This window comes from Hermetia illucens, chromosome 1, assembly GCF_905115235.1.
Source record: "Hermetia illucens chromosome 1, iHerIll2.2.curated.20191125, whole genome shotgun sequence".
NCBI classification, from domain to species: Eukaryota; Metazoa; Arthropoda; class Insecta; order Diptera; family Stratiomyidae; genus Hermetia; species Hermetia illucens.
Window position 1 is genome coordinate 53,410,681 of NC_051849.1, and position 24,052 is coordinate 53,434,732.

General features: G+C 40.7%; 1 protein-coding gene across 1 annotated transcript in view; it reads left to right on the forward strand.

The window, feature by feature from the left end:
* Positions 1-22,363, forward strand: part of LOC119661715 (TPR-containing protein DDB_G0280363) — a 145,105-nt gene extending 122,742 nt beyond the window's left edge. The window contains exons 2-4 of the mRNA XM_038071169.1: positions 11,600-11,840; positions 11,906-15,305; positions 21,598-22,363. Of these exons, the coding sequence (XP_037927097.1) occupies positions 11,600-11,840; positions 11,906-15,305; positions 21,598-21,913 (3,957 nt within the window). The 3' untranslated portion in view covers positions 21,914-22,363. The remainder of the gene's footprint in view (positions 1-11,599; positions 11,841-11,905; positions 15,306-21,597) is intronic.
* Positions 22,364-24,052: the final 1,689 nt, after the last annotated feature.

The window sequence follows — 24,052 nt, forward strand, 5'->3', positions numbered from 1 at the left end:
CGAGTTCTCCACTCGTTTTGAAATAATAAGGCATATTTTTACACATATTATAGAAAAAACACCTTCCAAGGAACCCATTGAAAATTTATCAAATGAAGAACATGGTAATTACCATCCGCGAGGCTGTCGTACGGAAGGTCGCGGTTCAAATCTCACTGGTGGCAGTGGAATTTGTATCGTGATTTGACGTCGGACACCAGTCGACTCAGCTGTGAATGAGTACCTGAGTCAAATCAGGGTAATAATCTCGGGCGAGCGCAATGCTGACCACATTGCCTCCTAGTGTACCGTTACGGTCTTGAATGAAGTGCTCTAACACACTTCAAGGCCCTGATCCAACATGGATTGTTGCGCCAACGATTATTATTATTATTATTTTCGTATGGATTACTTCGATTATTTTATTATATTATATACTATAGCTAGAAGTAGCTAGCATCTTTTCCCCGCCTTTTAGTAATTCCCTGAAAATTTTCAAAATTAGGGGAGACATTCCAAATAAGTCATAGCTGTAATGCGTCTCACCGGAAAATCTCAAAAGTCACAATGGTGCATCCATTAGAAATATAGGCCTTGAAATACACTCCATTCTGATATCTGCTTAAAAAAAAGTTAATTACAGTATATTAGCATATATTAGAAATTTACCCGCACTTCCCTTAAGTTCATCCTAGAAAAACGAAATTCAGGTTATAATTAATAACATAATGGATAATTTTGGAAAGTTTGACGAAAACCCAACTATTATGAACAAAGTTGTAGAAAGTCAAAATTGTGTATTTGTCGCGAATTTGTGGCACTCATATAAACTAAACTCATATGAACGGCGGAGTTATGTTAACATAACGTTCTTGAAAAATATTGCTTCTTTAAAATTGCTTGGTGGCATGTTTCTCTAGGCTGCGTTTAGATAATTCATTGATTTTTTATTGGATTGATCCTTAAACACGTTGAGTTCCTTCTAGAAAGGTTCAATTACTTTCTAGATTCCAGTGATGAGTTTAATGCAGCAATCGTCGCACAGAGGACATAATAAAAATAGTTTAGACTCGTTATATTGTATTTAGACAATAGATCACACAAAATATAATTATTGAAAACAAACGTATAGTCATAATCAGTCAGATTCACTTTCACTGGTTGTTTCCTCATCTTCACTATTGTTTCGAATTACATCGAATGTTTCCAGTAGCAATTGATCTAGGGTGTCGTTGGGGAGAGGTTTCCCTTTTTTTGGACTTTCCTTCTTATACTGCTCAACAAGGGATCAGAACTAGGCAAAAGTGGGTTTAATATGTCCCTGTTGCAGCTTTCCCAAGAAAACTTTATTGCAAAATGTTGCCTTCAACACGATAGTTTTATTCCGGCTGAACAGCCTCTTCCGATAGTTTGCAATTAAAGAATATTGCGTAGTGAATTATTGTGGTACCATGTCTCAAAATTTCATGCATTTTCGGAGTCATTGGAATTCCTCAAGCCAGGCTTGGAAAACTCTGCCAGCAGCTTCCATGTCCTCTTGAAATGAGTTTTTTAGCTTCTTCCGTCTTCGTCTGTCATTTCTTTATCGACATTTTATGTGATAAATCACGTAAAGAATCAAAGAATCAGATCCTTGTCTATAGTATCCATAATCCCCATATAAAAGCAAAAAGAATTTATTGAAATCTTTTGACGTTTGGTCGTATATATAGCACCCATCGTTGACCCTGTTTTCGTTGCATCATCGAAAACTTTTGCGTTATTCTTCGTAAATGTCAATGTGCGCTTTATTTCAAGCATATGCCAGAAAATTTCAGTATTTCAGTTTTTCTTAATTTGCTTATTTGATCTTCTATATAGCCGGTTCCTTCAGTTTCTTGGATAAACCGGATTCGTGTTGGCCGATAATATCTTATATATGCTACTGAGTTCGGCCGAATCATGTTCTTTTGACCACCAATATTGACGGCAGGGAAACAAGTGATCTGAGTTTTCCAAGTCAGGTTCAGAATTTTCCATTTCAAATTCAGACTTTTTCATTACAAAATCAGAATTTTTCATTTCAAATTCAGAATTTTTTTCAATGTTCCATTATAAGGTTTTATACCAACATTTTATCACTGAATAGGATGGAGATTGTATGAGAGTGGTCTGCACAGCCCATAATTTCGTTGATAATTTTAGTTTTTTTTTTTTGTAACTAGATAAAGAAATAAATTAAGTTATTGAAGTAAAATTTTAATTTCACATATGCATTATAAAAGATAGAAGATAAATGTGAATGCAAGTGATTACCTACTTACGAAAAAATGAAAATTATGAAAAAAGTAGAGGCTGTACAGACCTCTATCTTAGAATCTCGTCCTTTAGCAGTTCAGGTGGTTGCTTACATCTCACTTACTACGAGTAAGTATTCGGAAGTAATTAGCAACCTCACAATTTAAACTTCTTAACACTTGGTCCTCCTGTTTGTCAATGTATATTAATGAGGTTCTATACGGAACGACGTAATAAATAGCAGTGAAAAGTATACGATTTTGTATCAGGAAGTCCTGGAAAACAGCAAAGATTGAGGAGATTATATTTTTCCCAAATCACAAAAATAAACAATTGCGAATGGATGGGCAGCTCACATTTTCCTCATTAAATAAATTCCATCCGTATCTAGTAATCAAATGTTGGTATAAAACAGAACATTGAAAAAATTCTGAATTTGAAATGGTAAATTCTAATTTTGAAATGGAAAAATCTGAATTTACAATGGAAAACTTTGAAACTTACTTGGAGAAGTCTGAAGTCAGTTCGGAAAATCTGAAATTGGTTGGAAAACTCCCAATTTGGAAAAATTCCTAATCAGACCTGCAAAACTTATATATCTATTTACTACGTTGCCCCTCTTTGTTGGTGAATTTTCGACGGTCGGTCGGGTATTTTTATTATCTAAGTAGGCTAAGCGTTATATACCCCTTCCTATTACACCAATTAACGTAATAACTAATAATTAATTAATTTTTAATCAAATTAAAATTATAATACCCCCTTAATTACTTACCCTAATTACCAGGAGCGAGCGCAATGCTGACCACATTGCCTCCTACAGTCTACTTGGTGCACCGTTATGGTCTTGAATGAAGTGCTCTAACACACTTCAAGGCCCTGATCCAATATGGATTGTTGCGCAAACGATTATATTAATTTCCTGGAATAAGCTGGATGAACAATTGCCCATATCCGTGTTCAGCAACCTGGCATTACTTTGGTTAAACATTTCCAGACTTTCTGCGACATCTAGTTTGTGGACTTTACGTATTTTTTGTATAATATCCACATTCTCCCATGAAATGTTATGGCCGCTGTCTACTATGCGCTTTGTGACTGCAGACTTAACATGCAGAAATGGTGTTTTTTGCCGCTAGTTCCGCTTCTTCGGTATGTTCCTCGAATCGTGTTTTACCAATCACTTAGTCTGACCTATATATACAGGTGCATTCCGGACATGTGATTTTATAGATCCCGCTCTCTTCCTCCTTGAATTTCGGGTTCTTTACGCTCCTTAGTCGCATTTTAAGTTGTTCATGTCTGCTTGCTGGAACAGCTCCTATTTTAAATCCTTTAAACGCATTTCTTATCCTAGGCCACAGCGAGGCGTATGTAATGCTCAATCTCACTGTTGTCTTATCATAGATGCCTGGCAACGCCGTCAATTATTTCCTGTTATTGACCGCCTGTTTCTTTTCGCGGTGTCTTTGATATAAGCCAATTCTTTGATATATCTCGATCTGGTTTGGGGGATGTGTAGCATCATATGTACCATGCTGTGGATAACCGCGAATTTATGCTTGTATGAATGGAAAGAGCTGTTTGGAATGACTCGTTGGATGCTAAATATATTGAACTCGAGGTCTCTCCCGTTTCTAATCATTTTGATGTCCACGAATGGTATTTCTCCCGTTTGTTCAGTCTCCATGATGAATATAATATTTTTATGGAGCTGATTAATTTTTTCTAGGAATCTTTGGGGTTTTCTCTACTCTTTTGATAAACTTTGGTAGAGGATTTATTCTTAGTTTGAAGAAATTACCGTTATTTAGTTTCTGGAGTGCCAAGTCTTCGTATTACCAGTTTGTTACCGTAATCTGCTCTTAGATAAAAAAAAATGGTTTCTGGTTTAGTTTTTTAGTTAATGAACCGCTCTTCCTTATTGTATTGTTTATTTGTCCCTTTGCTGTATTGGTGAATAATATTTTTAGCGAGAGTCCGTGCCTTCATCCTTTTCCAGAAACCTAATAGCTCCCTAGAGATCTATCATCGTATCTTCCACGTCCATTTTCAAATCTGATGTCGCACAGTTCAATCCTTTATTCAATAAACTCAATTTGTCATTCGTAAAAACTTCCGACGATTTGTCAACTAGAAAGTCTGCTATGAATTCTGTTGACTTACAGAAAGTCTCCGGTCGCGTTTTTCAGGGACATTAGTTTCTGCGAAAGTATCTTCTTCTTTAGATCTTGCTCGCATTCGTATGCTCGGTGAAGTTTGAAGAGTATAGTGTCTATTGGAATACGTTGCGCTGACATCTCATGCGTTAATTTTAGATGGGTATGATATGCCGAGGGAGTGATCCTATCCAATTTTGAGACCTTTGATTTAATACTCTCTTTGATGAGGCTTCTTTCGAGTATTATAGTATGTTTGTCGGTATTTCTCTTGAGGAATCCTGTCTTAATGGAAACTGCGATTTCGGTACTACCGTGTGTTTGAGGCGTGTTATTCCTTGTAGCTAGCGGCTGCCCATTTTTGCTGAAATTGAAATTCAAACGTCTTTAAGGAATGCTTTAGTGAAGTTTCTTCGCCTGTAGGACATTTGGTAATATTTTTAAGGTGGGTTTTTAAAAAGACGAATTTGTCCTCAATTTTCTTTTTTTAAAACCTTCATTCAATAATGTGTAGTCAAAATTTGAACTGAAACATGGCGGATACAAACGGAACATTTTTACGACAGGCACAAAATCATAGTTTAATCAGGCTTACCTTATATATAAAGACATTTTTAAGTGTAGAATTCCCGAAAAAAACAACCTCGCTTGTTGCGTTATAAAGTATAATACAAAAAATGAAAATTCCATTTTCTAATACACACAAAGTTCGAGCGTTTCAAATTTCCACTTTAAACAAACTTCAAAAGGCATTTGGAATTCCGAATGCTGTTTCGGGCAAAGGAAAGGCCTTTGCCTTTGACTCAAAGTTCACTTAAGATTTTTTTACAAATTTTGAAATCGACTTTTGGTTGATTTTTCCACCTTTTCTCTTCTCTGTGCACCAATTAGTCGGCCCTGCCACAGCCCTATTCGGTTTTTACCCCCTACCGTAGTTTATCCTTCAATTGTCCTTTTCCCAGCTAAATCATTGAATAGGTGAATAGCTCCTTCAAGATATGGATGCGAATGCCATATACTAGTTGGACGCATGTATTCTCACCTGATGGGAACCAAATTTTTTCTCTAATTAATAACAAACAACATTAATTAATGCCTTACGGTCATATAATTTGGAATGCGATCGAGGAAATTCAAAATGGATGGATGGAATTCAAAGTCATAGCTTTCCTATTTTCTTTCTGCTGGATGTCTTGTTTTCGCGCCTGACAACCATAGGTATACAAACATTACGCCTCTGAATATACTCACATATGAGTGGGACTGATCGAAACGCATGACCGGCATAGAATTATCCCACCATAAAGTGATGTCAAAAAACCGTGGGTGTCCGGTTTTCACCTTAAGCAACTGTCTCCACAGCAAACAGACAAATGTGCTGGTCACTTTCGATTACACTTGACAAAAATTTAATAACCATGGATCGCGTTGCCCATTCTCGTCCAAGAGCATGTGCGGTTGACTAAGACTTTCATCCGGAACACTCACAGTATCCATTAACGAATGACATCAATTGTTACTTTTATTTACCTGCAAATTGGACTGCATAAGTTTTGGGCCCTCGATAACGTCACAATAATTTATTAATAAGTTGCTTTTCTTTTTTGGATCACTTTTACGCATATAATGAATACAAATTACGCCTACCTCGAACTTTGTCAAGAAGGTGTACTAGCACCACCGGGTATCGCCTGTCTCGATAATTACTTTCACTTTCGGAGCATGCCTACTTGCACAATTGAATCATAATGGTCATCACGATGAAAAAAATTATCTAATAATCTTCGGAATATCGGAAAGAGGTGTAGATTTCACAAAAGAGCCGATCATCCGCAATTAATACTCGAATCATGTTTGCTACTGCGGCAAAGTACTCGCTCCGTCATTACTTCAATTTTAATTTTTTCGTTTCTTCCGCTTTTATCGGCGGCCGGTGAATTAGAGACAATGGCGTCTGCAATGAAAAGGCGGATTGTAAAAGTAATAGTTTTCTCGCGGACTTTAGAAGCGTGGGTACCGATTATCTCAGAATATTCACTGAAAAGAAATTGTTTAAAGTGTAATTTTTGAATGGGATGATGTTACGCAAGCTAGCAGATGGTTGCGGTTTAGATATGAACCCACGAAACCACAAGTATGCGAAAATTTCCAAACAAATGCGTAGAAAGCCATTAAAACATCTTTTGTTTTATGGAATCTTCCTGGAAACATTTATGAAATCTTTTAACAAGTATTTGAGGAAGTTTCCCTGCACTTGCCCAATCAACTTGACCGAATTGCACGAAAAAGATGAGCTGAGGCACACAGGTCAAGAATGTTGACACCAATCTTCTGTAAAAGCTTCATGATTTTTTCCATCCCAGATATATATGTTACTAAGACGGATTCCAATTTTAAATGGTTTAGATGCATCCTTTTCTATGGACTGTAAACCTAAGTAATACCTAAAACTACATATCTTTAATGGAGTAGATACTACGGTAGTTTAGCAAAAACGCATATGTGAACTCGAAGGCTGACCTATAACGAGCATTTATCTAAAACCGACTTGTATACAATTATAGAATAGCTTAGGTAAAGGTTTGGGTTTGGGGGTTATCAAGGAACCAGCTTTTGCAAATTAATTAAGAAATTTAGCAATTTTAAGGGCTATTTATCGTCCTTATCAATTTTATCGCTTACATGTCTTTTTGCAAAAATTCAGGTGCTCTATGCTCGATTAATTTGAGGTTGGACTGGGATGGGTGTTTAAACCCAAAATCAATCAAAACCTAGGCTAGAACTATTGACAGTTAAACCGCTAGAATATATATATAAACTACTGTTTGCCCCTTTCTTGATATTCCTTTCTGTCTCAGTTGAAATGGAGGGACAATTTTTGTTGGATAGTTTCTGAGATTGGGTACTCGAAGTAATTGACCTTTTTCGGATCCCCGCACTCGTACCCTTCGCAAACAATGTCTTAATTATCTGCTTTGAAAATTAAAAACGACTAGCTGAAACCTTTCATTTCATATCCTACATTGCCATATTGGGTGAAATGGGGTATATGGGGACCCCCTTAAGTTCAACGAGGGACAACGTAATTCACTGTATGTGTGTGGTCATTCCATCCAGTTCCAATCTTTCAATCATATTTCTTGTAAATAAGCATAGTCGTTTCTGAAAAAAAAGAGTGCGACAGACTGACAGACAGACCGTGAAACGAAGTCAATAAGGTGTGTTTTTCAACAAAAAAAAATGTTTACCGTTCTGCTTAGCACCTGGTCTTCTGTGGTGGATCACATAGAATATTTACAACCGCAGAAATATTCGAATTTGAGGCAGAAAAAAGTAAAAAGAAGAAAATCAAAATTTGCATTTGCCGAAAAAGTGATGATTTGTGTTTTCTGGAACTAGAAAAGCAATCGGAAATACGCTTCAAATCCCCCCTCCCTCGGCTTCCTGAGAAGCCTGCACTTCTCTACTGCGCTGTGCAAGTGTCATTGAGGCGACCCACCCGTCGATAATCTTGGGGGAGTGAGTAGCTGGCAATGCAATTGTCGCCCCTCCTTAGTGTGTGATCTAGCTACAGTCACATCACACTGCGCACGGATGGCAGCCCTTGCGGCGACCGAGTTCTTTGTTTATGATCGTATCAATCCAATGTACTCGGTTAATATGACACAGACAGGTGCTGACAAATGTTTAGAGCCTTCGACTGACAGTCGACAGAACAGTCTCAACTTGATTGGCGTTGAGATAACTGCATTTCCAGATTTCGAATAAGGAAACGCAAGCGCATCTAGCATTGTTATTGCGGGTAGCATCCAGTTTGCTGGCATCGTCGACTGACATCACGCTTGCTACAAACATATTCGATGCTCCGCATATTAATCCAAAAGGGCAGAATGTGACGACCCGTGAAACTGAGAACCTTGGTTTTATTAGTATTCATCTTCAGTCCAATTGTACCAGCCTCTCCTTCCTAATCCTGAGCCATTTAGCTAAGGTCCATGATCAGGTGAGAGAGCAAACAGATGTCATAAGCGTAGTTTGGATGTTTGAGGAAAGGTGTAATTGTCCATTCAATTCCTCCACGTGCTTCAGCAGCATGAAGATCGTCACCATTAACAAGTAGAAATGGTTTTGCAACCCTGGCGCACACCACTTTGGAGATGTTCTTTGATGCGTTCCAAGATTATTTGCAAATTTCTATCCTTTTTAGTCAGCTCTTATGACAAGTAGGGAAGGCAGCTGTATTTTTAAGTCCCAACTCACAGTCTGTAGGTAAATTCAGTGGAAAAATGTTGTGGATATAGTCGTGTGGAGTCTGAAATAAAATACCTCGTATAGTACTTTTCAATGCGGGTAGGATAGGTACGTATCAGTGCCCGGTCCGGGGAGCCAATTAGCGGTGTAGTACGCCGTTTTGGTGCCACAAACTCCTAAGATCGTAACTGCTGTTATGTAACTAGAAATCTCTCTGAGATCCCCGAAGAATGATTTACCCAATGTCCGTAACCTGACTCTATCTAGATCTGGGTAATCGCAGAAAAAATGCATGATGGTTTGCCTTCCTTCTCTGCAGCTTCGGCAATGCGAATTGTAGGGTATGCCGAGCCTGGCGGTATGGTCCCGTGTAGACTGCCGTAATCTTGAATGCATTTGCACGCGTGTGGTACAGGAGCTCTCCCGATCCCGACTCGCCATCTAAAGCCCGCGGCTGCTAGATAGTACGGGTAGACTCCGCCCCTAACAGCGGGAAGCGAAACACCGACTGTATTCACCGGCTAGCGGATTCAGCAGACGCAACAAACTGGTAGTGTTGGGTTCTGACCTGATGTCGAGTAAAGCGTTGCTGGGGAGTGTCAGGTGCTCTCCGTATACCAGCTCCGTGGGACTTGCAGCAAATTCTGCGCGACTAGCTGCCCGGAGGCCAAGTAGAACGAGTGGCTAAACTTGCGACTAAGAAGTGTTGTCTGTGTGGAAACGCTTGGTGGACCGAAGAAACAAGCGTACCTCTTTTCTCAATGTTTTGTAATTTTCCATTTCTGACATTCCATGCATTGTCTGGCCCCAGACTTAATGTCCTTGTTAATGGACGGCTCAAAATACTTTGCGGTGATTTACCAATTCGTTGTTCGAATGCCTGCATGAATGAGTCTGAAACCGTCTGAGTATTTAGACGTCTGTAGTGCGAATCCCGTTGACCATGACATGGAAAAACAATTTTTGGACAGGGAAAATTGTTTTTCGATTTCATGGCCATCGTGATTCGCACTTGCGTGTGTTCGAGAACCAAGGTGCCCGCTCCTCCACAAGGGTCCTAATCCTGGGGTGAGTGAGATGAGAATCAAATGGTCCTGAACTCTTGATATGATGCGAACTTATTGGTCGGGGAAATGGCAAATGCAATCCAAGAGGGGAGAGGCTGCTTGATACCATCGCTTCAACTGGTATCACCAACCAAAATGCTCACCAGAGTGGAAACTGTTGGGATTCTGCGCATTATTGCATATTGGTTGGAAAGAAAGAAAACTCAATTTTACAAGGTGTATTCCCGATGGCGGTTTTCGTACATATTGAAGGGACTTTTGACTGCGCGTCTTTTCAAAAACTTGATGGTGAGACGTTTCGAGCGGAACAGTTTTTGTAAGCTGAAATAGGCTCTGTTGGCTGTTAGTTGTTCCCCGTTTATTTTGACACGGGGACTGAGGTCTCCTACGATAATGTATGTATACGCATAGTTTGCACCCTTGGATAAATATATTCAAAGCAACTCTTAGTTCTAAGGGCAAGCGACGAATATGGCTTTCATCGAACACAAGAATTAACATTAGAAAAACTGAATCCAGTTCTTGCAATGTCTTCTGATTCTCGAATTCCCATACATTTGTTTGGTAGAAGATTTGAAATTAGTCGCAGAGAAACTGGAACATACCAGAAAATCCATGGCAGGATATACTGAGGTTTTCTGCACTGGTTGCTTGAAAAGGGGAAGGGATCTGGAATAGGAATCTACCGGTCTGATAAAAATAAGAGATGGGCTTATCCTCGGGGCAATATACAACGGTCTTTCAGGTGATAATTAACGAGCAATTGGAGGACACTTGAATCGCTATCTGCTGCGGAAGCCAAGCGTCAATATACCCGCAATATGGGCAGAGCTGCAACCACTAGAAAAAGCATTTACAACCCTGAATGGAATCAAGGTTGCCCGAGAAGAGAATCTCATTTAAACTTCCGTGCCCCGTCTGAAAGAAGCCCACCTCGAGCCCGAAGTCCATGAGAGCTCCCTGTGCAGACACACGTTTTACGTACTCATATGTGAACTTCCCATTTCCGTTCCATTTAATCTGTTACTTAGATGTTACTCTGTTACTCTCATCTGAAAGGAAGACCTAATTACTACACCTGATCACTTCTAACTAGATCTATTTGCAGCGAAGGTGCACTCTTCTGATCCTGTATGCCATAGTACGCCGGGTTATCTCTAGTTCAAGAGGAGAAACTCGGAATAATATAATATTTGCAAGGCGTCGATGGAAACCGTGTAGCCTACAGGAAAACATGCTAATAACGTCGCTTGCGGAAAGGCGTAACGCAGTTTCCTGCCCTGCACAATCATTGTAAAATCATTAGTTTGACGTTCTCATGTCGAAACCAACAAGTTATCTTCTCTCTCTTCATTGCAAAAACTGCGAAATGCCAGTTTTCAAACAAACCGTCATGTTGAGCCTGTGTTCTTTCAATCTCAGGTTCGATATGTAACTCGTGGAGAATTCTTGAAATCAAATTCTATTGACTACAGCGTGTACACTTTCTGTTCCAGAAATTTCCTTTTCCGATTTCGTATCGAAACTTTTCTGCCATCTTGGCCAGATTACCACTTCAAACTCAGTTTTATGAACCGCATCAATCATCGCCAATTGGTAACGGGTGTAAGGGTACACTCGGAAATCGGACAAAAGGCCTACTACAGGATTCTTACCCTTAACTCATACATTCATTATAAAGAATTAGGATAAATATCCGTTAAAATTTGAGTTTCATACTGGACTGAATTATATTGAAGAAAATGAACTTGAAGTAAATTTCTTTCATATAATTGCCTCAAAATATTCATGGTTTTATTTTATTTTCAATTTCGATATTTTTGTCAGGTGGAGCCCTTTTTCTTATAAACTTTTTTCCTCTTTCAGATATTTGCCGCAGTCGTGGCATGTATAGCAGCTGAAAAAAATAAAACTGTCACAAAACTATTCCCAGCTTCAAAAACAGGAAAGCCCGGTGAAAATCGTGAAAGGAGAACGCTTTACAACTTTGGAAACTTTGGCTACAACCCAGAACCATTTCCACGTAATAACCCACATGCTCAAAGACGAATATCAAACTATAATCATGACTTCTATCAGCAAGATCCGTACTCTGGACAATTTAGTGGTAATTTTTAATATTTGGCACTAATTCTCCGATAAGTGTAATCACTAAAACATATATATTTTTAGGTCCTCCAAATTCTTATGTGCCTGACGCCAGTAATCACCTCGTAGATCAACCGGCGCCGTATTATCAGCCACACTATGTGGAACCACCAGAGCCAATTATTGAAATCATCATCAAAGAAAGTAATGAAACTCTTCCTGAACCCCCACCACAGCCACACTTCATTAAAAAGAAGAAAAAGGAGCAAGTTCAAGTCTTTTATGTCAACTACAAAAAAGGTCATAACAATAAGTTGCAGTTGGAAAATCCAATTCCCGCACTTACACCACTCGGCTTCAACAATGAACATCACGAAGAAGAAGAGGAGGAGCAAGAAGTCATTCACCCAGTAACACCACTCCCTAAGCTGAAAACAACCACTCTCAGAACGATCATTCATCCAGAGTCTGAAAAATTCCATAGCAATAGTGGCATTCATGTTTCCTTCAACATTGAAGATAAATATCAGAATGGCCACCAATTGCAAGAGCATGATGAGGGCAGTGAAATTCAGTCGGTGGTAGCTCTACCGAATGGTCAATTTCCTCCTAATCATCGCCCAAACTATCAGAGCCACCAAAACCAAGATAATCACTCCAATCAACAGAATCATCAAAGGCCTCAAAATTATCAGAATCATCAAACGCATCAAAGTCAGCAAAGTCATCAAAACTTCCAACCGCCTATACCCCAGAATCACCAATACAATCAGCGCTTCCAAAATCATTATCGTAGTGATTACTCAAGGTCGCAACAAAATTTCCATTCAAACTTCCGTTCCCAAAACTATCAAAATCAAGCAACGCATCTCCATCCATTGCCAAACCACTTTCAACAACCATCACAGCCCGTTCATCAGCAACAGCAGCAGCAACCGCAACAAAGCAGTTTCACCAGTTTCTCGTCGCAACAAAACGGACAAAACAATTTTAGGCAAAATTCTTTCCACAATCAGCAGCAAGTCACTCATTTGACTCCTAGAAGCCCGCCGTTCATTCCCGAACATACAACCCCTCGCTTCCAGTTGCCTCATCAAAATCCTGCACCTCAATTCAACCGGCCACCGCCACCACCTCCACCAGCAGGACCATCACAGCAGCCACCCCAGAAACAATCAATTCAATTTCCTAATGACAGTACAAAAACCCATATAAAGTCGCACGTTAACTATCAACCGCTTAAGTACCGTCAACAACCATCCAATCCACATAAACCTATTCCTATCCCACTTCATAGTATTCAGTCGGAAAACCAACAGCAATCATTCAACCGCCAAATACCTTTCGGCCCTCCTTCTCAGGCTCCGCCACCACATTTCATCCAACCGCAGCCAGAAAACAATCCACCACCACCACCGCCACCACCTCACTTCCGACCAAGACCTTCACAGCAATTCCATCATTCGGCTGTTAGCTCTAGTCCTCAATTGAACAACATCCCTCAAATAACCCATAACCCTCCTCCTCCACCTCCATCTCCCACAGCCTCATTATCGCCACAATTCCAACATAATAAATTTTTCCCGCCAGCACCAGTTGGTGATGCCGGAAATGGGGGCTTCGACCAACGTCAACAACCACACCAGCAACAATATCAACAACATCAGCAACATCAACAACATCAGCAACATCAACAACATCAACAACATCAACAACATCACCAACATCAAAATCAACATCAGGAGCGTCCATTACAAAATATCAACGTGCCATTCCTAGGAAATGTCAAGTCCGAATTGGTAGCATCAGTACCAAGGTTCGAGCAACATATCACTGAAACAGTTGGAGGAAGTCAGACCCAGTTTGGGCAAAACTTTAATGAACAAAAGCATCAGCAGCAAAACTACAATGAATTTACGTCACAAAGCAACCAGAATAACGTCATTCAAACTGTGCCATCGCCCAACTTGGGACCAACTACCCCCTCACCAAACGTGCAATATCACTCTTCAACTCCCGGTATCGGTTTCAGCTCAACACCAAGTCAGCATTTGAATAATTTTGTCACACATCAGCACAGCTTCGGGGGCTCGACATCGAACTCAATATTCTCGACAGTTTCCTCGACATCCGCTCCACAATACACTCAACAACACAAGGAGCATTTGCAAATCGTCACGCCAACTCCAACGCATCACAGTCAGTACAATCATCATCAGACATTCGATGGATTCAATCAGAATAATGTGCAGCCACAGATCATTCCTAACTCTCAACCTCTTCCACAAAAATTGCCTCCACCAGGACAAAGTGTTTCGACCATTCACACGGAAGCTTTGAAGGAACTAGAGCGACTGAAGAATAACTACTACTCCCAAAATCAACAATTCGATTCGCAACTGAATAGTGGATTTAGTCAACTATTCGATTCTGACTCGAATAATGGGTTCAGTCAACCGTCAAGCAACGGATTTAACCAACAGTCCAGCCATGAATTTAACCAGCAGTCCAACCATGGATTTAATCAGCAAACCCACGCTGGAGTGCAACCACACTCGGGATTTGGTCAGCAATTTGACCAACGTCAACAGCAAATTGTCTCAATTTCGGGACGTAACCAGTTTACGGCTCATCAGGGCAGTACGCCATTTGCCCAAAATCATCGTTACCAGCCAACACCTACGCCACCCTCAACAACTCCTTCGACTACTACAACCGAAGCAACAACTACCACAAGCACGGAGAAACCAAAACCGAAACCAAACATTAATCTTCCTGACGAAGTCCCAGACGATTTAAGGCAACAACTTCTGACTTCAGGAATTTTAGACAATGCAGACATCAGTGTTTTAGATTACGACAAACTCGGAGACACAGCAATTGAAAACTTACCTCCAGAGCATTTGGCCCACTTCTACGGAGCAGGCGGAGCATCCCAAATTTCAAGTTCCAACAAAGTCCTTTCGGTGGTGAAACCTAACGGTGAGAAAGTTAGCATCAGTGAGAAGCAGAAGTACAAGGATCGTCAGCCATTACCCAAACGTGAAAACATCGATTTGAAAGTTGTCCGTTTCGACTCGACCAACCAGAAGAGCATAACAGATAAATACATCCGACCTGACGCCACTGTCCTTCCTGCTGTAGACATCAACAATCCAAAGTACAATCGATACTTACCCCTGAAGGTCAACGGCGCTCAATTCCCATTGCCAGATGTTCAGGAACTTAAAGGCAAGCGAGTTTCAAGCGTCGTTGTTTTGGCTCCAGTTGATCCTTTGCAGGACATTGAAGAAACCCCATCTGCGGACAGTTTTGAAAGCAGGCAGGAAAGAGGTCTGGCTGAATCGAAGCGTATCAAATTCATCGCTGGCGATACTCTGAAGACATTGCTGAAAAAACCTACGAGGGAAAACTTCAAGAGGTGGTTAGAGAAGGAATCAAGGACGGATATTGATTTCCAGAGCGTTGTTCTTCTCGTAACTAAGTATGTTAACTGAATTTATTTTATTATGTTTGTGAATGATATTACTAATTTTTGCGATGGAGCCTTTCAAACCTGCGATTTCTGAGCCCCCGTGTCCTTGCTTTTTGATATTTTTGGCAGTCCGCATCGTACGTATTGGGACCCAAGGTTGACAAGTGTATTACATCCATAGCAAAAACGATGGTGATCCCCTCATCTTGCAACCGATGGCCCGCTTCATTACAGCTTCTCGTCAACGTGAACCTCAGTCCAGTTTCTTCAAACGACGTCAAGGACTTCCAGTAGAAGTGTAAAAATGACAAGCGTCCTTCTAAAGTGTCTTGATGGTGCACGAGTCCCCTCAGTTCGTATACGGTCACCGCTGGGAAATGGAGAATGGTCTGTTAAATTATAAATTGACCTGACAGGTTCAGGTCTACGCTTTTTGTCTGAAACTGGAAACTTGGCGAATAGTTGGCGGAGGAATAACCCGTAGAACGGACAAACGCGTTTGTAACGGCTTGCACTCTGTGAGTCTAGGCAGGAAGCGCCAGTCACGTTTTGGGTTTCAAACCTCGAATTGTGTTAAGGCTGAATCATGGCACTTTTTCGGAGAGATTTTCCCGTAATCTAACGGATGTGCCGCTAGCCTCATCCCCTGCCTCGCACCTGTCGTCTACAGCTCATTTGCACATTTGAAAGTGGACTGCGCTATACTAATGATGGGTCCTTTTCCATTTGGAACTATTTTATTATCTGAAATGATTGTTTGGATTTTACTTGAAGTTTTCACAAACTTGTAGCCGCAATTGAGATTTTAGACATGGGTCCTCTATTATTGCTTGTCTTTCCTGGAACTTAATAATTTGCTATGACCTCTTACTTTGTTCTTGAATTTCACTTCTTACTGTCGAACTTCAAACGTGTAGATACTATTATTTTTAGAACACACTCGTCCACCGCGCTTCTGATCACATTTAATATTCTCCTCACCTTCATGAACTTCAACAAAGGAACATGGTGCTACGAGTATAGGGGTATATTTGTAACACTGCGGCAAGTGCCCCTTGAAATTCAGCATCGATCCTCAACCTGAGGAAGTTCAATTTCGGGGCGGTTTCGTAGTAATCCATATTGTTTTGCCAATAGTTTGTAATAGCCACTAACAACGTAATTTGATGGTATAGTGTATATTGAGACTACAACTACCACTATTTTGTTGGCCAATGTTTGGTGCCCAACTGATAACTGTTGCTTCTTCCAGTATAAGCGGCCTAAACATTCCATTGTACATCATGGTCCATATACATGACCCAAAATCACTGGTAGCAACGCCCTCTTTTGAATCGACATTCATTTATCTTCTGCCATGAGAGTCTTTATGAAGTGTAATCCTCAAATAACGGGCCCATAGGCTACTTTGCAATTCAATCAATTTAGCCAAAATTCTGCTAATCTAATTTCCATTGGCGGAATTGAGGACAATTTGACTATCCAGCGCTACCACCCCACAGGATTTGCTGAAAGCGATAGTCCCTATACGAGATGCACACTTACTCCCTTAGTTGCAATGACGCGATAGGCCAATTAAGAGCCAGACTCCACTGATACATCACTACCAATTTTATGGATTAAAGGGTCAACACTATCGTCAATTGTGTTCTGCCAGCATTCTCAGGACTTACGTGTGGTTGCCATGAATACAGGGGTATAGCGCGTCAAACACACCTACGCCCCATCGCTCGCGGTTACTTGAAATTCGCTTCAGCCTCCCCCTCCTCCCTTTTCTTGAGACGGTCGCACTCCTCCTCTACTGTTTAGCGCCAAATGCCTTAGGGTAACCCACTCGTCGGCTATCTTGGTAGAGTGGATTCCACTGCATCGCATAGACCGCAATGCAATTGTCGCCCCTCCATAAAGTGTGACCTATTCACTGCCTTTCGTCTTCCAATCACAGTGCGTATGAGTGGCAGGCCCGTGTACCGACCAAGTTCTTCGTTTGAGGTAGTGTCAGATCGGCGTACTTTAATTACACGACACAGACAGGTATTGACGAAAGCTTGGAGCTTTTGGGTAACAGCCCACTCTAATATAGCAACACAGAAAGACATTAGCACAGAACAGGGGCTAAAGCATCGGACAACATCCAGTTCGGCACCGTCGGCAGAAACCACTCTTCCTACGATGACGCATCAGACTGACAATCTTGGTTCTGTTTCAGTTTATCTCCAGTCCAATTCTACTTGCCTCTCTTTCTGAATACAACACCATTAAGCCAAGGTCTATGACCCGGTGAAAGAGCAAACGGCATCGCTAACCAGAAGAAATAATATCAGTGACAGGATGCAATCATGGTGGACTCCGCTTGCGACCTTAAAATTCCCTGACATTTTGCATCGGTGCAGCACGTGACATGCCTACTCTCTGTCGGTCAAGCTTTCGAGATGTTATTTGATGTGTTCCAGAATTATTGTAGCTACCATCGTTGCAACGGTAGCGAACACACAGATACCCCTCCAATTGTCACACTCAAAACGGGTCCTCTTCTTTAGGATCTTGACGATCATTCGCACTCCCTGGGAAAAGTCTCGGAATCCCAAGGTTTTCTTACGAGTGGAGGTAAGAGATCTGCAGTAACTGCCGGTGTAGCGATAAATATGTTAACTCTTCGGGGGATGATCATGTCCCGCGGTTTTACTCCGTCTAAGTGCATTGATGGCGGAAATGATCTCTCTCTATCTCGATGAATAGCCATTTCATCCTATTCACCGGATGTGATACAGTTAAGAACCGTGATGAAGTGCTCTTTGCAACTCTTCAGTCGTTCATCACCATGAATGAGAAGTCGTCTGCTGTCGAAGGCTATGTGAGGCTATCTTTTTCTTCAAAAAGTCTACTTTGGTCATAGAAGTCATACATAGATTAATACAAGAGAAAGTTAAAAACGATATTGTTTTATATTTTAAGTTTCTATCAAAATCGTATTAAAATTTCAGAACAATCGTGAATTATTTTCTTATTCAAAACAAGTCGGAATTGCGAAAGCTGCACGTTTCGGCTATAAAGGTTTTGTGTTCATCTGGTGTGATAAATTCCCTGTTCACCTTATCCCATTCGTGTACGCTACCAATCCAAAATATTCCTTGATATACATATCTGTTTACAAACTCCAACCCCGCCCTTCATATGAATTCACTTCATATTGTATAATGAAGACGTCATATCTGCCTTAAAGTGCAATAAATTCACGTGAAATACACAATTTTGACCCGCGTAGCTTTGTTAATAATAGTCAATTGTCAATTGTCAGTTTTTTTCAAAATTACGCATTATGTTATTACTTATAACCGCACTTCGAAGATGAACATAAGGTGGTTCTCGGGTTAATTGATAAAATATAGTAGTAGTAATATACAATATTGACTGTATTTCAGTAGGTATTAGAATGGGATGCGTTTTGAGGCCTATATTTTTCGGTTGGATAATCTATTCAGAAAATGAAACATGTTACACTTTTCGGGGCATACATTTTTAGCCGACACGCCCCTATGTTTCACCCAATATCAGAAAAGGGATCAGTATTAACCGAGCCCTTTCATTTGATACCCGACATGACCATACTCTGTGAAAAAAATAACACCACCCTTCCACATGTATATGGAACCCCTCTTAAACTCAGCACAAAATGGCGCACTTACTTGTGGATTTACAGACCACATTCTTAGCCGTTTCGAAATAAATCGGTTGTGCCAGGCAGACAAACAGACGGACGAACAGACATGGAATCGATTTTAATAAGGTTTTCTTTTATACAAAACCATTAAAATGGGTGCGATTTGTAGGAAAACCACTGCCCAGTGTCCAGTGGGTTTAGAACTGTCTCAAACGAAGCAGGCTATGGGGAATGATGCCAATCAACATTTTCTTATCTTTGATAGAGCCGGTTCTTCCTCTGATCGGTACGTAGAAAACGCCGAAAGAGAACGACCGTTGAGCCAGTGGCAACAACGATGACAACGGGCTAAAAAGGGCGACTTACCCATAGATTGATTCTTAGCATCAATTTGTGGATATAAGGAAGACATAGTGGTTACCAACCGTCGAGCCGCAACGGATAGGTAGCGAGAATACTTCGAGCAGATTTCAACTGAAGAATTTCCTCATCCTCCACTTCCACAATCATTGCCGACATTTGGACCAGTTCCACCTGTCAGCGCAACTGAAGTCGAGGAGGCAATAAAACGAATGAAATCGGGGAAAGCAACAGGACCTGACGACATCGCATCTGAGCTCTGGAAAGCGAAAAGCTGGCACCTAACAATGTGGCTCAGTGAATTCTTTAATCGGGTTATTCAGGAAGGAAGAACACCACCATCTGACTGGCAAGAAAGTACCACTGTTTCAATATGGAAAAGGAAAGGTTGTGCAGCAGAATGTTTAAATTACCGTCCGATCCGATTACTTTCCCATACCATGAAGATTTTTCAATGCATTCTCGACAACCGTATTCGCGAACTCGTTGAAATAACCGTGAATCAAGCGGGATTTGTCAAAAACTGCGGAACTACTGACGCGATACACGCTGCGCGTTTACTCATGAAGAAACACCATGAGAAGCATGGCCCTCTTTACATTGCATTTCTCCACACGAACTCATCTGGTATGCTTTACGACAACACTTAGTACCAGAAGAACTCGTGCGCTGGGTTCAATTGCTCTACCACGATCCGAAAAGTAAAGTTCGAAGTATGGCGGTTGTATCAAAACCAAAAAAGAAGCACTCTCTCACCACTCCTCTTTGTTCTTGTTATGGACACCGTCACACCGGATATCAGCGTCCAGCGCCCTATACACTACTTTATGCAGATGATGTTTTCCTAGCATCTGATAGCAAAAATGATCTCGAGCAACTTGTTCAAAAATGGAATGATCGCCTCATGCAACGCGGTTTCAGATTGAATCTAAACAAAACTGAATTTTTGACGACCGATCCCCATGAAACAGGCACAATTACTGTCAGCGCAGTGATCTGCCTAGAACTGAGCGATTTAAATACGTCGGGATCAACGCTATCAGCCAATGGAGATCTGCGTTATGAAGTTGCTTCACGCATTAACGCAACCTGGATGAAGTGGCGTTCCACAACGGGTGTTCTTTGTGATCGACCTATCAACGAACGTCTCAAATCGAAAATTTACCGCAATGTGCTAACGAGAATTCACTTGCCAAGATGGGTCTGAACATCGTACACGATGATAAACGACCAAAAGGCAGACCTAAATAAGGGTGGCTTGATACACTAGATAGGTATTTGAAAGCCTCGAGATTGCACCCAGATCAGGCATTCGATAGGGCGAAATGGCGAAACCGAACACAACGAGCCGACCACGCCTGTGAACGGGACAAAGGCTGAAGAAAAAGAAGAAGAGCGAAATAAACTATGATTTGACATCCAAGATACCGCAAAAGCTTGCACAGGCTAAAACTGGCCAGCTCATACAACTTTTCCAGCTGCAATAGTATTGTCGAATACCTGGATCATGTCTTCTTCCATCGTGCTAGGTTGTCAGAGTAAAGAAAGAGTCCAAAGGACGCATTGGGGAGGACCAACAAATCCAATTGAGGAAATGCTTACGTAAACTGGAATGCAGTTAACCACATGGTGGGGTGGATTCAGTGCAGGAGACGGAAAAGGAGCGACTGCGACTGCAGTCGATGGGCGGAGAGAGACACAAAAGACATGGACACCCCCACGATGTTGTACTTTGCGGTGTTTCCGCTCGGAAGAAAGCAATTGTTAGGGGGTGGTTTTATTGCGTACAAAACTCACACTCTAGAATATATGTATGTACCAATACCTTTTGAAGATTTCGAAAACAGGAAAAACTTTTTGCTCTACTCAAAACCTTACAAAGAAGTTCCTTACCGTCTCTAATGGTTAAATCGTATCCCGCCCTTCGGTAGGGCAATTAAACTTTGATATATTTATATTTTCTTCAAACCACGAAGTTGACTTTTTCATATATCTAAATGACAACTCTAAAACTCAAACAGGAACCCGTATTTCGACTTTTGCATCCATGTAGAAAGCACTTTACCTCCATTAGTGTGATTCGCCATAAATGAAAACGGAAACAGGACACCCCCAGTCAACAAAGGCGAATTATCTACAGATTTTAACAATTTAGTTCAAATTTCATTTAGTTTGATATATTATCCTTAACAATATGTTATAATTGAATTTATAAAATACGATGGCAGTGATACCCGTATGAATGTCAATTAAGCATGTAATAATTTGTGGTATTTCCAGGAACAACTACAACGAACAGGAAATCTTCATGTATGATATCAGCACTAAGGAAATCAATAAACTGAACGGAGCCCTATCGTCTGCATTCGTGAATGTCGCAGAAGAGAACGCCAGCTCCCAGGACATAGACAACGCTTCGATCACTGACAGTGGCATCGTTGAAAGGATGACTCCAGCACGAAAGGACGACTACGTTGCTGAGGCATCAAAGAAGCAGGAAACAGTGGTTAAATTCAGCTCCAAGATCCAGTCAAGGCGGGACGACGAACACAAGCCCGTGTATATTAACTCCGGTTACAGTGTCATTAGGAAATAAAGGAAAACATTATTATCCTCTACCAACTAGTATTTGTGTTCTGTATATGACTAGAATTTATTGAAATTTTAATTTGGGGCAGTCAAACCTACTTCTTATGGAAAAATGTGTAAAAAAACATAAATGCAGCCCCGAAAATGGCTAACTTGTATAGTAATCTTACCTACGTAAATTTTAAATTTAATTCATTCGTAGATAATTGAATGGTTTTCAGTTGTACGCGCGTAGTGTCTTGCGTTCGTGGAAACACACAAAATTGCATGAGAATTCAGCACAAATTAAATTATATATATTTATGTGAATAATGATATCGTGTAAATGCGTTCAACATATTGTTGAAAGCTCGTGTCCTTTGGAGTATGTCGGAATGTAATCCGAAGGACATGTCTTTGTATAGTTAGTTGTAATGAACATGAATGGAAGTATTTTCTAAATAAATGTATCTTTCAAACAAAATTATGGAAAATGTTTTGTATTAGCATTTGTGTATCTTACCTCCTTGCATTCTACCCAAAAATTGGCATTTTACAATAACAAACCGATCTCACTTTAAGCGTTTAATGCAGGCTTAATTTTAACGGGCTGTTTCCTTGACCTTACGAAACAATCCATCACCTTTAAGAACACGTCGCACTGTTGAATGAATTGCAAACAATAACGACGGTGAAATTCATTCAATTTACGGATTCAAGGGATTTTCATTCCATTAATGAAGCTACAACAATTCTTTACTGCCGGAGATTGCTACCGTACTAAATTGAAAGTTCTACTTCTAATCAATTATGGAATATAGTGCGACGACTTATAAAACTGTTCATTGTTGTCCTTGGAGTTGGGAAAATATTTTGGAAATAGTTTAATATCTATCGATTGATGAGTAAACGGCTGAAAACGGCTGCTTCCCTAATCTGGCTTTTCGAAACGATAATTAGATAGATAATTTTAAATTGTTATTAAATATATTAAATATTCTTCTTCATGAAAAGTGCAAACTAACCACCACCGCATTTGAACAAAAGTCCCGCTATAAATAAAGGATTAATGCCGAAACCTTAGGTTAAGTTAATTTACAATAGTGCGCCTCCCTAAAACATATCGGCCCTGCACCACTCCCACTCTTTATTAAAAGAAACATATTAATGCACCTTTTTCTTAGTCCTGAGGAAGTTGAACAAATGTATACTTCGATTTCAAGTTGATAATTTAACAACGGTGTCCCTTTAGGGTCGTAGGGTCCTCATATTCCTTTTTCGAAGGAGAGTAAGCTGCTTCCCGATACTAACGAAGGTTAGCCTGTTGTGGCCAAGGAGGCCAAATTTTGCTTGTTGTGATTGCGTAGCTCCAGATTGACCTACCCGGGTTCTGACGTTATTCCCGGAGGTAGCGCCCGCAATGATATTCAACATATCGAATCAACTCCGCTAAAGAAGGTCAGAATCCCGTTTGAAAGAGAAGAAGGGAAGATTCACTCTAGCCTGAATGGTGTGTCACATCTTGACTTCTGACAAGGTAGATGGGGTAAACTCCACCTAGACTAACTCCATTAACTATTACGATGGAAAGTTGATTCCCGTAACGACTCCCTTGTGGTGCGATTTAGAGCTTATGGACTAGCAACCTGTAAATTCCGAAAATTTACTGCTTCTAAAAAGTCGACAATGCCTCGGATAGAGATTTCCCCCACGCCGAAGACTTTTGGCTATCGAAAGAGGACTATGATTGATTTGCGGAATGTGCACACGCTCCTCGACAACGGTAGCGAGGATCCTTAGAATGCTCGCTTCCACCAAATTGAGTGAGAATTCCAAACGCTAACGAAATTTTTGGGGGTGGTGGGACTCTGGAGAGTACTCCTCGCACTTTCGCCACACTAATGGTAATGCGCTTTTGTATTGTGAAAAGCCAAGTGGTAGCACATGTGAATCGGTTGTCGGGTTGCCTCACACTCGCACGGAAATCTCGAGCATCCCAGACCTTTCACAGAGAGTAAAAAAGGAGATGATCATCGAGATCCTAGAGAGGGGAGCCGTCTTGAGTGTGACAATTGCAAGGGTATCTTCATGCTGCCTGCTGTCGCAAAGATAATGGCTCAACACTTCCTGGAACGGATCGAAGAACATGTTGAAAACTTGACCGACA